At 47.4% G+C, this 14,884-nt stretch overlaps 1 protein-coding gene across 1 annotated transcript in view; it reads left to right on the forward strand.

Annotated features, from left to right (window-relative positions):
- Positions 1–14,884, forward strand: part of LOC143198708 (uncharacterized) — a 113,146-nt gene that overhangs the window by 8,091 nt on the left and 90,171 nt on the right. The window contains exons 6-7 of the mRNA XM_076408069.1: positions 7,713–12,499; positions 12,626–14,701. Of these exons, the coding sequence (XP_076264184.1) occupies positions 7,713–12,499; positions 12,626–14,701 (6,863 nt within the window). The remainder of the gene's footprint in view (positions 1–7,712; positions 12,500–12,625; positions 14,702–14,884) is intronic.

The raw sequence follows: 14,884 nt of genomic DNA on the forward strand, positions 1-14,884 counted from the left end.
TGAACTCATTCCTAAACCTCCTGAAGTTGCCGAGGTCGCGAAGTCTCCAATATCCGAGAAAGCCGAATCACCAGTGTCTGAAAAGCCAGAGACGGTCGTAAAACTACCCGTTGTAGAGAAACCCTCTGAACTCATTCCTAAACCTCCTGAAGTTGCCGAGGTCGCGAAGTCTCCAATATCCGAGAAAGCCGAATCACCAGTGTCTGAAAAGCCAGAGACGGTCGTAAAACTACCCGTTGTAGAGAAACCCTCTGAACTCATTCCTAAATCTCCTGAAGTTGCCGAGGTCGCGAAGTCTCCAATATCCGAGAAAGCCGAATCACCAGTGTCTGAAAAGCCAGAGCCGGTCGTAAAACTACCCATTGTAGAGAAACCCTCTGAACTCATTCCTAAATCTCCTGAAGTTGCCGAGGTCGCGAAGTCTCCAATATCCGAGAAAGCCGAATCACCAGTGTCTGAAAAGCCAGAGACGGTCGTAAAACTACCCGTTGTAGAGAAACCCTCTGAACTCATTCCTAAATCTCCTGAAGTTGCCGAGGTCGCGAAGTCTCCAATATCCGAGAAAGCCGAATCACCAGTGTCTGAAAAGCCAGAACCGGTCGTAAAATTACCCGTTGTAGAGAAACCCTCTGAACTCATTCCTAAATCTCCTGAAGTTGCCGAGGTCGCGAAGCCTCCAATATCCGAGAAAGCCGAATCACCAGTGTCTGAAAAGCCAGAGACGGTCGTAAAACTACCCGTTGTAAAGAAACCCTCTGAACTCATTCCTAAATCTCCTGAAGTTGCCGAGGTCGCGAAGTCTCCAATATCCGAGAAAGCCGAATCACCAGTGTCTGAAAAGCCAAAGACGGTCGTAAAATTACCCATTGTAGAGAAACCCTCTGAACTCATTCCTAAATCTCCTGAAGTTGCCGAGGTCGCGAAGTCTCCAATATCCGAGAAAGCCGAATCACCAGTGTCTGAAAAGCCAGAACCGGTCGTAAAATTACCCGTTTTAGAGAAACCCTCTGAACTCATTCCTAAATCTCCTGAAGTTGCCGAGGTCGCGAAGTCTCCAATATCCGAGAAAGCCGAATCACCAGTGTCTGAAAAGCCAGAGACGGTCGTAAAACTACCCGTTGTAGAGAAACCCTCTGAACTCATTCCTAAATCTCCTGAAGTTGCCGAGGTCGCGAAGTCTCCAATATCCGAGAAAGCCGAATCACCAGTGTCTGAAAAGCCAGAGACGGTCGTAAAACTACCCGTTGTAGAGAAACCCTCTGAACTCATTCCTAAATCTCCTGAAGTTGCCGAGGTCGCGAAGTCTCCAATATCCGAGAAAGCCGAATCACCAGTGTCTGAAAAGCCAGAGACGGTCGTAAAACTACCCGTTGTAGAGAAACCCTCTGAACTCATTCCTAAATCTCCTGAAGTTGCCGAGGTCGCGAAGTCTCCAATATCCGAGAAAGCCGAATCACCAGTGTCTGAAAAGCCAGAAACGGTCGTAAAATTACCCGTTTTAGAGAAACCCTCTGAACTCATTCCTAAATCTCCTGAAGTTGCCGAGGTCGCGAAGTCTCCAATATCCGAGAAAGCCGAATCACCAGTGTCTGAAAAGCCAGAACCGGTCGTAAAATTACCCGTTTTAGAGAAACCCTCTGAACTCATTCCTAAATCTCCTGAAGTTGCCGAGGTCGCGAAGTCTCCAATATCCGAGATAGCCGAACCACAAGTGTCTGAAAAGCCAGAACCGGTCGTAAAATTGCCCATTGTAGAGAAACCCTCTGAACTCATTCCTAAATCTCCTGAAGTTGCCGAGGTCGCGAAGTCTCCAATATCCGAGATAGCCGAACCACAAGTGTCTGAAAAGCCAGAAACGGTCGTAAAATTACCCGTTTTAGAGAAACCCTCTGAACTCATTCCTAAATCTCCTGAAGTTGCCGAGGTCGCGAAGTCTCCAATATCCGAGAAAGCCGAATCACCAGTGTCTGAAAAGCCAGAACCGGTCGTAAAATTACCCGTTTTAGAGAAACCCTCTGAACTCATTCCTAAATCTCCTGAAGTTGCCGAGGTCGCGAAGTCTCCAATATCCGAGAAAGCCGAATCACCAGTGTCTGAAAAGCCAGAACCGGTCGTAAAATTACCCATTGTAGAGAAACCCTCTGAACTCATTCCTAAATCTCCTGAAGTTGCCGAGGTCGCGAAGTCTCCAATATCCGAGAAAGCCGAATCACCAGTGTCTGAAAAGCCAGAAACGGTCGTAAAATTACCCGTTTTAGAGAAACCCTCTGAACTCATTCCTAAATCTCCTGAAGTTGCCGAGGTCGCGAAGTCTCCAATATCCGAGATAGCCGAATCACCAGTGTCTGAAAAGCCAGAACCGGTCGTAAAATTACCCATTGTAGAGAAACCCTCTGAACTCATTCCTAAATCTCCTGAAGTTGCTGAGGTCGCGAAGTCTCCAATATCCGAGAAAGCCGAATCACCAGTGTCTGAAAAGCCAGAGACGGTCGTAAAACTACCCATTGTAGAGAAACCCTCTGAACTCATTCCTAAATCTCCTGAAGTTGCCGAGGTCGCGAAGTCTCCAATATCCGAGATAGCCGAATCACCAGTGTCTGAAAAGCCAGAACCGGTCGTAAAATTACCCATTGTAGAGAAACCCTCTGAACTCATTCCTAAATCTCCTGAAGTTGCCGAGGTCGCGAAGTCTCCAATATCCGAGAAAGCCGAATCACCAGTGTCTGAAAAGCCAGAACCGGTCGTAAAATTACCCATTGTAGAGAAACCCTCTGAACTCATTCCTAAATCTCCTGAAGTTGCCGAGGTCGCGAAGTCTCCAATATCCGAGAAAGCCGAATCACCAGTGTCTGAAAAGCCAGAACCGGTCGTAAAATTACCCATTGTAGAGAAACCCTCTGAACTCATTCCTAAATCTCCTGAAGTTGCTGAGGTCGCGAAGTCTCCAATATCCGAGAAAGCCGAATCACCAGTGTCTGAAAAGCCAGAGACGGTCGTAAAACTACCCGTTGTAGAGAAACCCTCTGAACTCATTCCTAAATCTCCTGAAGTTGCCGAGGTCGCGAAGTCTCCAATATCCGAGAAAGCCGAATCACCAGTGTCTGAAAAGCCAGAGACGGTCGTAAAACTACCCGTTGTAGAGAAACCCTCTGAACTCATTCCTAAATCTCCTGAAGTTGCCGAGGTCGCGAAGTCTCCAATATCCGAGAAAGCCGAATCACCAGTGTCTGAAAAGCCAGAGACGGTCGTAAAACTACCCGTTGTAGAGAAACCCTCTGAACTCATTCCTAAATCTCCTGAAGTTGCCGAGGTCGCGAAGTCTCCAATATCCGAGAAAGCCGAAACACCAGTGTCTGAAAAGACAGAACCGGTCGTAAAATTACCCGTTTTAGAGAAACCCTCTGAACTCATTCCTAAATCTCCTGAAGTTGCCGAGGTCGCGAAGTCTCCAATATCCGAGAAAGCCGAAACACCAGTGTCTGAAAAGACAGAACCGGTCGTAAAATTACCCGTTTTAGAGAAACCCTCTGAACTCATTCCTAAATCTCCTGAAGTTGCCGAGGTCGCGAAGTCTCCAATATCCGAGAAAGCCGAAACACCAGTGTCTGAAAAGACAGAACCGGTCGTAAAATTACCCGTTTTAGAGAAACCCTCTGAACTCATTCCTAAATCTCCTGAAGTTGCCGAGGTCGCGAAGTCTCCAATATCCGAGAAAGCCGAATCACCAGTGTCTGAAAAGCCAGAACCGGTCGTAAAATTACCCGTTTTAGAGAAACCCTCTGAACTCATTCCTAAATCTCCTGAAGTTGCCGAGGTCGCGAAGTCTCCAATATCCGAGATAGCCGAACCACAAGTGTCTGAAAAGCCAGAACCGGTCGTAAAATTACCCGTTTTAGAGAAACCCTCTGAACTCATTCCTAAATCTCCTGAAATTGCTGAGGTCGCGAAGTCTCCAATATCCGAGAAAGCCGAATCACCAGTGTCTGAAAAGCCAGAACCGGTCGTAAAATTACCCATTGTAGAGAAACCCTCTGAACTCATTCCTAAATCTCCTGAAGTTGCCGAGGTCGCGAAGTCTCCAATATCCGAGAAAGCCGAATCACCAGTGTCTGAAAAGCCAGAACCGGTCGTAAAATTACCCATTGTAGAGAAACCCTCTGAACTCATTCCTAAATCTCCTGAAGTTGCCGAGGTCGCGAAGTCTCCGATATCCGAGAAAGCCGAATCACCAGTGTCTGAAAAGCCAGAACCGGTCGTAAAATTACCCATTGTAGAGAAACCCTCTGAACTCATTCCTAAATCTCCTGAAGTTGCCGAGGTCGCGAAGTCTCCAATATCCGAGATAGCCGAATCACCAGTGTCTGAAAAGCCAGAACCGGTCGTAAAATTACCCATTGTAGAGAAACCCTCTGAACTCATTCCTAAATCTCCTGAAATTGCTGAGGTCGCGAAGTCTCCAATATCCGAGAAAGCCGAATCACCAGTGTCTGAAAAGCCAGAAACGGTCGTAAAATTACCCGTTTTAGAGAAACCCTCTGAACTCATTCCTAAATCTCCTGAAGTTGCCGAGGTCGCGAAGTCTCCAATATCCGAGATAGCCGAATCACCAGTGTCTGAAAAGCCAGAACCGGTCGTAAAATTACCCATTGTAGAGAAACCCTCTGAACTCATTCCTAAATCTCCTGAAGTTGCTGAGGTCGCGAAGTCTCCAATATCCGAGAAAGCCGAATCACCAGTGTCTGAAAAGCCAGAAACGGTCGTAAAATTACCCATTGTAGAGAAACCCTCTGAACTCAGTCCTAAATCTCCTGAAGTTGCCGAGGTCGCGAAGTCTCCAATATCCGAGAAAGCCGAATCACCAGTGTCTGAAAAGCCAGAAACGGTCGTAAAATTACCCAATGTAGAGAAACCCTCTGAACTCATTCCTAAATCTCCTGAAGTTGCTGAGGTCGCGAGTTCTCCAATATCCGAGAAAGCCGAATCACCAGTGTCTGAAAAGCCAGAGCCGGTCGTAAAACTACCCGTTGTAGAGAAACCCTCTGAACTCATTCCTAAATCTCCTGAAGTTGCTGAGGTCGCGAGTTCTCCAATATCCGAGAAAGCCGAATCACCAGTGTCTGAAAAGCCAGAGCCGGTCGTAAAACTACCCGTTGTAGAGAAACCCTCTGAACTCATTCCTAAATCTCCTGAAGTTGCCGAGGTCGCGAAGTCTCCAATATCCGAGAAAGCCGAAACACCAGTATCTGAAAAGCCGGAACCGGTCGTAAAATTACCCATTGTGGAGAAACCCTCTGAACTCATTCCTAAATCTCCTGAATTTGCCGAGGTCGCGAAGTCTCCAATATCCGAGAAAGTCGCATCACCAGTGTCTGAAAAGCCAGAACCGGTCGTAAAATTGCCCATTGTGGAGAAACCCTCTGAACTCATTCCTAAATCTCCTGAAGTTGCCGAGGTCGCGAAGTCTCCAATATCCGAGAAAGCCGAAACACCAGTATCTGAAAAGCCGGAGCCGGTCGTAAAACTACACATTGTAGAGAAACCCTCTGAACTCATTCCTAAATCTCCTGAAGTTGCCGAGGTCGCGAAGTCTCCAATATCCGAGAAAGCCGAATCACCAGTGTCTGAAAAGCCAGAAACGGTCGTAAAATTACCCATTGTGGAGAAACCCTCTGAACTCATTCCTAAATCTCCTGAAGTTGCCGAGGTCGCGAAGTCTCCAATATCCGAGAAAGCCGAATCACCAGTGTCTGAAAAGCCAGAAACGGTCGTAAAATTACCCATTGTGGAGAAACCCTCTGAACTCATTCCTAAATCTCCTGAAGTTGCCGAGGTCGCGAAGTCTCCAATATCCGAGAAAGCCGAATCACCAGTGTCTGAAAAGCCAGAAACGGTCGTAAAATTACCCATTGTAGAGAAACCCTCTGAACTCATTCCTAAATCTCCTGAAGTTGCCGAGGTCGCGAAGTCTCCAATATCCGAGAAAGCCGAATCACCAGTGTCTGAAAAGCCGGAACCGGTCGTAAAATTACCCATTGTGGAGAAACCCTCAGAACTCATTCCTAAATCTCCTGAAGTTGCCGAGGTCGCGAAGTTTCCAATATCCGTGAAAGCCGAATCACCAGTGTCTGAAAAGCCAGAGCCGGTCGTAAAACTACCCGTTGTAGAGAAACCCTCTGAACTCATTCCTAAATCTCCTGAAGTTGCCGAGGTCGCGAAGTCTCCAATATTCGAGAAAGCCGAAACACCAGTGTCTGAAAAGCCAGAGCCGGTCGTAAAACTACCCGTTGTAGAGAAACCCTCTGAACTCCTTCCTAAATCTCCTGAAGTTGCCGAGGTCGCGAAGTCTCCAATATCCGAGAAAGCCGAATCACCAGTGTCTGAAAAGCCAGAGCCGGTCGTAAAACTACCCATTGCAGAGAAACCCTCTGAACTCATTCCTAAATCTCCTGAAGTTGCCGAGGTCGCGATGTCTCCAATATCCGAGAAAGCCGAATCACCAGTGTCTGAAAAGCCGGAACCGGTCGTAAAATTACCCATTGTGGAGAAACCCTCTGAAATCATTCCTAAATCTCCTGAAGTTGTCGAGGTCGCGAAGTCTCCGATATCCAAGGTAGCCGAATCACCAGTGTCTGAAAAGCCGGAACCGGTCGTAAAATTACCCATTGTGGAGAAACCCTCTGAACTCATTCCTAAATCTCCTGAAGTTGCTGAGGTCGCGAAATCTCCAATATCCGAGAAAGCCGAATCACCAGTGTCTGAAAAGCCAGAGCCGGTCGTAAAACTACCCGTTGTAGAGAAACCCTCTGAACTCATTCCTAAATCTCCTGAAGTTGCCGAGGTCGCGAAGTCTCCACCATCCGAGAAAGCCGAAACACCAGTGTCTGAAAAGCCGGAACCGGTCGTAAAATTACCCATTGTGGAGAAACCCTCTGAGCTCATTCCTAAATCTCCTGAAGTTGCCGAGGTCGCGAAGTCTCCAATATCCGAGAAAGCCGAAACACCAGTGTCTGAAAAGCCAGAACCGGTTGTAAAATTGCCCATTGTAGAGAAACCCTCTGAACTCATTCCTAAATCTCCTGAAGTTGCTGAGGTCGCGAAGTCTCCAATATCCGAGAAAGTCGCATCACCAGTGTCTGAAAAGCCAGAACCGGTCGTAAAATTGTCCATTGTAGAGAAACCCTCTGAGCTCATTCCTAAATCTTCTGAAGCTGCCGAGGTCGCGAAATCTCCAATATCCGAGAAATTCGCATCACCAGTGTCTGAAAAGCCAGAACCGGTCGTAAAATTGCCCATTGTAGAGAAACCCTCTGAACTCATTCCTAAATCTCCTGAAGTTGCCGAGGTCGCGAAGTCTCCAATATCCGAGAAAGTCGCATCACCAGTGTCTGAAAAGCCAGAACCGGTCGTAAAATTGCCCATTGTAGAGAAACCCTCTGAACTCATTCCTAAATCTCCTGAAGTTGCTGAGGTCGCGAAGCCTCCAATATCCGAGAAAGTCGCATCACCAGTGTCTGAAAAGCCAGAACCGGTCGTAAAATTGCCCATTGTAGAGAAACCCTCTGAACTCATTCCTAAATCTCCTGAAGTTGCCGAGGTCGCGAAGTCTCCGATATCCGAGAAAGCCGAATCACCAGTGTCTGAAAAGCCAGAACCGGTCGTAAAATTGCCCATTGTAGAGAAACCCTCTGAACTCATTCCTAAATCTCCTGAAGTTGCTGAGGTCGCGAAGCCTCCAATATCCGAGAAAGTCGCATCACCAGTGTCTGAAAAGCCGGAACCGGTCGTAAAATTACCCATTGTGGAGAAACCCTCTGAGCTCATTCCTAAATCTCCTGAAGCTGCCGAGGTCGCGAAATCTCCAATATCCGACAAATTCGCATCACCAGTGTATGAAAAGCCAGAACCGGTCGTAAAATTGCCCATTGTAGAGAAACCCTCTGAACTCATTCCTAAATCTCCTGAAGTTGCCGAGGTCGCGAAGTCTCCAATATCCGAGAAAGTCGCATCACCAGTGTCTGAAAAGCCAGAATCGGTCGTAAAATTGCCCATTGTAGAGAAACCCTCTGAACTCATTCCTAAATCTCCTGAAGTTGCTGAGGTCGCGAAGCCTCCAATATCCGAGAAAGTCGCATCACCAGTGTCTGAAAAGCCAGAACCGGTCGTAAAATTGCCCATTGTAGAGAAACCCTCTGAACTCATTCCTAAATCTCCTGAAGTTGCCGAGGTCGCGAAGTCTCCGATATCCGAGAAAGTCGCATCACCAGTGTCTGAAAAGCCAGAACCGGTCGTAAAATTGCCCATTGTAGAGAAACCCTCTGAACTCATTCCTAAATCTCCTGAAGTTGCCGAGGTCGCGAAGTCTCCGATTTCCGAGAAAGTCGCATCACCAGTGTCTGAAAAGCCAGAACCGGTCGTAAAATTGCCCATTGTAGAGAAACCCTTTGAACTCATTCCTAAATCTCCTGAAGTTGCCGAGGTCGCGAAGTCTCCAATATCCGAGAAAGTTGCATCACCAGCGTCTGAAAAGCCAGAACCGGTCGTAAAATTGCCCATTGTAGAGAAACCCTCTGAGCTCATTCCTAAATATGAAGCTGGCGAGGTCGCGAAATCTCCAATATCCGAGAAAGTCGCATCACCAGTGTCTGAAAAGCCAGAACCGGTCGTAAAATTGCCCATTGTAGAGAAACCCTCTGAGCTCATTCCTAAATCTGAAGCTGGCGAGGTCGCGAAATCTTCAATATCGGAGAAAGTCGCATCACCAGTGTCTGAAAAGCCAGAACCGGTCGTAAAATTGCCCAATGTAGAGAAACCCTCTGAACTCATTCCTAAATCTCCTGAAGTTGCCGAGGTCGCGAAGTCTCCAATATCCGAGAAAGTTGCATCACCAGTGTCTGAAAAGCCAGAACCGGTCGTAAAATTGCCCATTGTAGAGAAACCCTCTGAGCTCATTCCTAAATCTGAAGCTGGCGAGGTCGCGAAGTCTCCGATATCCGAGAAAGTCGCATCACCAGTGTCTGAAAAGCCAGAACCGGTCGTAAAATTGCCCATTGTAGAGAAACCCTCTGAGCTCATTCCTAAATCTCCTGAAGTTACCGAGGTCGCGAAGTCTCCAATATCCGAGAAAGCCGAAACACCAGTGTCTGAAAAGCCAGAACCGGTCGTAAAATTGCCCATTGTAGAGAAACCCTCTGGGCTCATTCCTAAATCTCCTGAAGCTGCCGAGGTCGCGAAGTCTCCAATATCCGAGAAAGCCGAAACACCAGTGTCTGAAAAGCCAGAACCGGTCGTAAAATTGCCCATTGTAGAGAAACCCTCTGAACTCATTCCTAAATCTCCTGAAGCTGCCGAGGTCGCGAAGTCTCCAATATCCGAGAAAGCCGAAACACCAGTGTCTGAAAAGCCAGAACCGGTCGTCAAATTGCCCATTTTAGGGAAACCCTCTGAACTCATTCCTAAATCTCCTGAAGTTACCGAAGTCGCGAAGTCTCCAATATCCGAGAAAGCCGAAACACCAGTGTCTGAAAAGACAGAACCGGTCGTAAAATTGCCCATTTTAGGGAAACCCTCTGAACTCATTCCTAAATCTCCTGAAGTTGCCGAAGTCGCGAAGTCTCCAATATCCGAGAAAGCCGAAACACCAGTGTCTGAAAAGACAGAACCGGTCGTAAAATTGCCCATTGTAGAGAAACCCTCTGAGCTTATTCCTAAATCTCCTGAAGCTGCCGAGGTCGCGAAATCTCCAATATCCGAGAAATTCGCATCACCAGTGTCTGAAAAGCCAGAACCGGTCGTAAAATTTCCCATTGTAGAGAAACCCTCTGAACTCATTCCTAAATCTCCTGAAGTTGCCGAGGTCGCGAAGTCTTCAATATCCGAGGAAGTCGCATCACCAGTGTCTGAAAAGCCAGAACCGGTCGTAAAATTGCCCATTGTAGAGAAACCCTCTGAGGTCATTCCTAAATCTCCTGAAGTTGCCGAGGTCGCGAAGTCTCCAATATCCGAGGAAGTCGCATCACCAGTGTCTGAAAAGCCGGAACCGGTCGTAAAATTACCCATTGTGGAGAAACCCTCTGAGCTCATTCCTAAATCTCCTGAAGCTGCCGAGGTCGCGAAATCTCCAATATCCGAGAAAGCCGAAACACCAGTGTCTGAAAAGCCAGAACCGGTCGTAAAATTGCCCATTGTAGAGAAACCCTCTGAACTCATTCCTAAATCTCCTGAAGTTGCCGAGGTCGCGAAATCTCCAATATCCGAGAAAGCCGAAACACCAGTGTCTGAAAAGCCAGAACGGGTCGTAAAATTGCCCATTGTAGAGAAACCCTCTGAGCTCATTCCTAAATCTCCTGAAGCTGCCGAGGTCGCGAAATCTCCAATATCCGAGAAAGTCGCATCACCAGTGTCTGAAAAGCCCGAAACGGTCGTAAAATTGCCCATCGTAGAGAAACCCTCTGAACTCATTCCTCAATCTCCTGAAGTTGCCGAGATCGCGAAGTCTCCAATATCCGAGAAAGCCGAAACACCAGTGTCTGAAAAGCCAGAACCGGTCGTAAAATTGCCCATTGTAGAGAAGCCCTCTGAACTCATTCCTAAATCTCTTGAAGCTGCCGAGGTCGCGAAATCTCCAATATCCGAGAAAGTCTCATCACCAGTGTCTGAAAAGCCAGAACCGGTCGTAAAATTGCCCATTGTAGAGAAACCCTCTGAACTCATTCCTAAATCTCCTGAAGTTGCCGAGGTCGCGAAATCTCCAATATCCGAGAAAGTCTCATCACCAGTGTCTGAAAAGCCAGAACCGGTCGTAAAATTGCCCATTGTAGAGAAACCCTCTGAACTCATTCCTAAATCTCCTGAAGTTGCCGAAGTCGCGAAGTCTCCAATATCCGAGAAAGTCGCATCACCAATGTCTGAAAACCCAGAACCGGTCGTAAAATTGCCCATTGTAGAGAAACCCTCTGAACTCATTCCTAAATCTCCTGAAGTTGCCGAGGTCGCGAAGTCTCCAATATCCGAGGAAGTCGCATCACAAGTGTCTGAAAAGCCAGAACGGGTCGTAAAATTACCCATTGTAGAGAAAACCTCTGAGCTCATCCCTAAATCTCCTGAAGCTGCCGAGGTCGCGAAATCTCCAATATCCGAGAAAGTCGCATCACCAGTGTCTGAAAAGCCAGAACCGGTCTTAAAATTGCCCATTGTAGAGAAACCCTCTGAACTCATTCCTAAATCTCCTGAAGTTGCCGAGGTCGCGAAGTCTCCAATATCCGAGAAAGCCGAAACACCAGTGTCTGAAAAGCCGGAACCGGTCGTAAAATTACCCATTGTGGAGAAACCCTCTGAGCTCATTTCTAAATCTCCTGAAGCTGCCGAGGTCGCGAAATCTCCAATATCCGAGAAAGTCGCATCACCAGTGTCTGAAAAGCCAGAGCCGGTCGTAAAATTGCCCATTGTAGAGAAACCCTCTGAACTCACTCCTAAATCTCCTGAAGTTGCCGAGGTCGCGAAGTCTCCAATATCCGAGAAAGTCGCATCACCAGTGTCTGAAAGGCCAGAACCGGTCGTAAAATTGCCCATTGTAGAGAAACCCTCTGAACTCACTCCTAAATCTCCTGAAGTTGCCGAGGTCGCGAAATCTCCAATATCCGAGAAAGCCGAAACACCAGTGTCTGAAAAGCCAGAACCGGTCGTAAAATTGCCCATTGTAGAGAAACCCTCTGAACTCATTCCTAAATCTCCTGAAGTTGCCGAGGTCGCGAAGTCTCCAATATCCGAGAAAGTCGCATCACCAGTGTCTGAAAAGCCAGAACCGGTCGTAAAATTGCCCATTGTAGAGAAACCCTCTGAGCTCATTCCTAAATCTCTTGAAGTTGCCGAGGTCGCGAAGTCTCCAATATCCGAGAAAGTCGCATCACCAATGTCTGAAAAGCCAGAACCGGTCGTAAAATTGCCCATTGTGGAGAAACCCTCTGAGCTCATTCCTAAATCTCCTGAAACTGCCGAGGTCGCGAAATCTCCAATATCCGAGAAAGTCGCATCACCAGTGTCTGAAAAGACAGAACCGGTCGTAAAATTGCCCAATGTAGAGAAACCCTCTGAACTCATTCCTAAATCTCCTGAAGTTGCCGAGGTCGCGAAGTCTCCAATATCCGAGAAAGCCGAATCACCAGTGTTTGAAAAGCCAGAACAGGTCGTAATATTACCCATTGTAGAGAAACCCTTTGAACTCATTCCTAAATCTCCTGAAGTTGCCGAGGTCGAGAAGTCTCCAATATCCGAGAAAGCCGAAACACCAGTGTCTGAAAAGCCAGAACCGGTCGTAAAATTACCCATTGTAGAGAAACCCTCTGAACTCATTCCTAAATCTCCTGAAGTTGCCGAGGTCGCGAAGTCTCCAATATCCGAGAAAGTCGCATCATCAGTGTCTGAAAAGCCAGAACCGGTCGTAAAATTGCCCATTGTGGAGAAACCCTCTGAACTCATTCCTAAATCTCCTGAAGCTGCCGAGGTCGCGAAGTCTCCAACATCCGAGAAAGCCGAAACACCAGTGCCTGAAAAGCCAGAACCGGTCGTAAAATTGCCCTTTGTAGAGAAACCCTCTGAATTCATTCCTAAATCTCCTGAAGCTGCCGAGGTCGCGAAGTCTCCAATATCCGAGAAAGCCGAAACACCAGTGTCTGAAAAGCCAGAACCGGTCGTAAAATTGCCCATTGTAGAGAAACCCTCTGAACTCATTCCTAAATCTCCTGAAGTTGCCGAGGTCGCGAAGTCTCCAATATCCGAGAAAGCCGAAACACCAGTGTCTGAAAAGCCAGAACCGGTCGTAAAATTGCCCATTGTAGAGAAACCCTCTGAACTCATTCCTAAATCTCCTGAAGTTGCCGAGGTCGCGAAGTCTCCAATATCCGAGAAAGTCGCATCACCAGTGTCTGAAAAGCCAGAACCGGTCGTAAAATTGCCCATTGTAGAGAAACCCTCTGAACTCATTCCTAAATCTCCTGAAGTTGCCGAGGTCGCGAAGTCTCCAATATCCGAGAAAGCCGAAACACCAGTGTCTGAAAAGCCAGAACCGGTCGTAAAATTGCCCATTGTAGAGAAACCCTCTGAACTCATTCCTAAATCTCCTGAAGTTGCCGAGGTCGCGAAGTCTCCAATATCCGAGAAAGTCGCATCACCAGTGTCTGAAAAGCCAGAACCGGTCGTAAAATTGCCCATTGTAGAGAAACCCTCTGAACTCATTCCTAAATCTCCTGAAGTTGCCGAGGTCGCGAAGTCTCCAATATCCGAGAAATCCGAAACACCAGTGTCTGAAAAGCCAGAACCGGTCGTAAAATTGCCCATTGTAGAGAAACCCTCTGAACTCATTCCTAAATCTCCTGAAGTTGCCGAGGTCGCGAAGTCTCCAATATCCGAGAAAGCCGAAACACCAGTGTCTGAAAAGCCAGAACCGGTCGTAAAATTGCCCATTGTAGAGAAACCCTCTGAACTCATTCCTAAATCTCCTGAAGTTGCCGAGGTCGCGAAGTCTCCAATATCCGAGAAAGCCGAAACACCAGTGTCTGAAAAGCCAGAACCGGTCGTAAAATTGCCCATTGTAGAGAAACCCTCTGAACTCATTCCTAAATCTCCTGAAGTTGCCGAGGTCGCGAAGTCTCCAATATCCGAGAAAGTCGCATCACCAGTGTCTGAAAAGCCAGAACCGGTCGTAAAATTGCCCATTGTAGAGAAACCCTCTGAACTCATTCCTAAATCTCCTGAAGTTGCCGAGGTCGCGAAGTCTCCAATATCCGAGAAAGTCGCATCACCAGTGTCTGAAAAGCCAGAACCGGTCGTAAAATTGCCCATTGTAGAGAAACCCTCTGAACTCATTCCTAAATCTCCTGAAGCTGCCGAGGTCGCGAAATCTCCAATATCCGAGAAAGTCGCATCACCAGTGTCTGAAAAGCCAGAACCGGTCGTAAAATTGCCCATTGTAGAGAAACCCTCTGAATTCATTCCTAAATCTCCTGAAGCTGCCGAGGTCGCGAAATCTCCAATATCCGAGAAAGTCGCATCACCAGTGTCTGAAAAGCCAGAACCGGTCGTAAAATTGCCCATTGTAGAGAAACCCTCTGAACTCATTCCTAAATCTCCTGAAGTTGCCGAGGTCGCGAAGTCTCCAATATCCGAGGAAGTCGCATCACCAGTGTCTGAAAAGCCAGAACCGGTCGTAAAATTGCCCATTGTAGAGAAAACCTCTGAGCTCATCCCTAAATCTCCTGAAGCTGCCGAGGTCGCGAAATCTCCAATATCCGAGAAAGTCGCATCACCAGTGTCTGAAAAGCCAGAACCGGTCGTAAAATTGCCCATTGTAGAGAAACCCTCTGAAATCATTCCTAAATCTCCTGAAGTTGCCGAGGTCGCGAAGTCTCCAATATCCGAGAAAGCCGAATCACCAGTGTTTGAAAAGCTAGAACAGGTCGTAATATTACCCATTGTAGAGAAACCCTCTGAACTCATTCCTAAATCTCCTGAAGTTGCCGAGGTCGCGAAGTCTCCAATATCCGAGAAAGCCGAATCACCAGTGTTTGAAAAGCCAGAACAGGTCGTAATATTACCCATTGTAGAGAAACCCTCTGAACTCATTCCTAAATCTCCTGATGTTGCCGAGGTCGCGAAGTCTCCAATATCCGAGAAAGCCGAATCACCAGTGTTTGAAAAGCCAGAACAGGTCGTAATATTACCCATTGTAGAGAAACCCTCTGAACACATTCCTAAATCTCCTGAAGTTGCCGAGGTCGCGAAGTCTCCAATATCCGAGAAAGTCGCATCACCAGTGTCTGAAAAGCCAGAACCGGTCGTAAAATTGCCCATTGTAGAGAAACCCTCTGAGCTCATTCCTAAATCTCCTGAA

This window comes from Rhynchophorus ferrugineus, unplaced genomic scaffold (genome assembly GCF_030347505.1).
Source record: "Rhynchophorus ferrugineus isolate W39M unplaced genomic scaffold, kcgeb_rfMv2 rfM6, whole genome shotgun sequence".
Classification (NCBI taxonomy): domain Eukaryota; kingdom Metazoa; phylum Arthropoda; class Insecta; order Coleoptera; family Curculionidae; genus Rhynchophorus; species Rhynchophorus ferrugineus.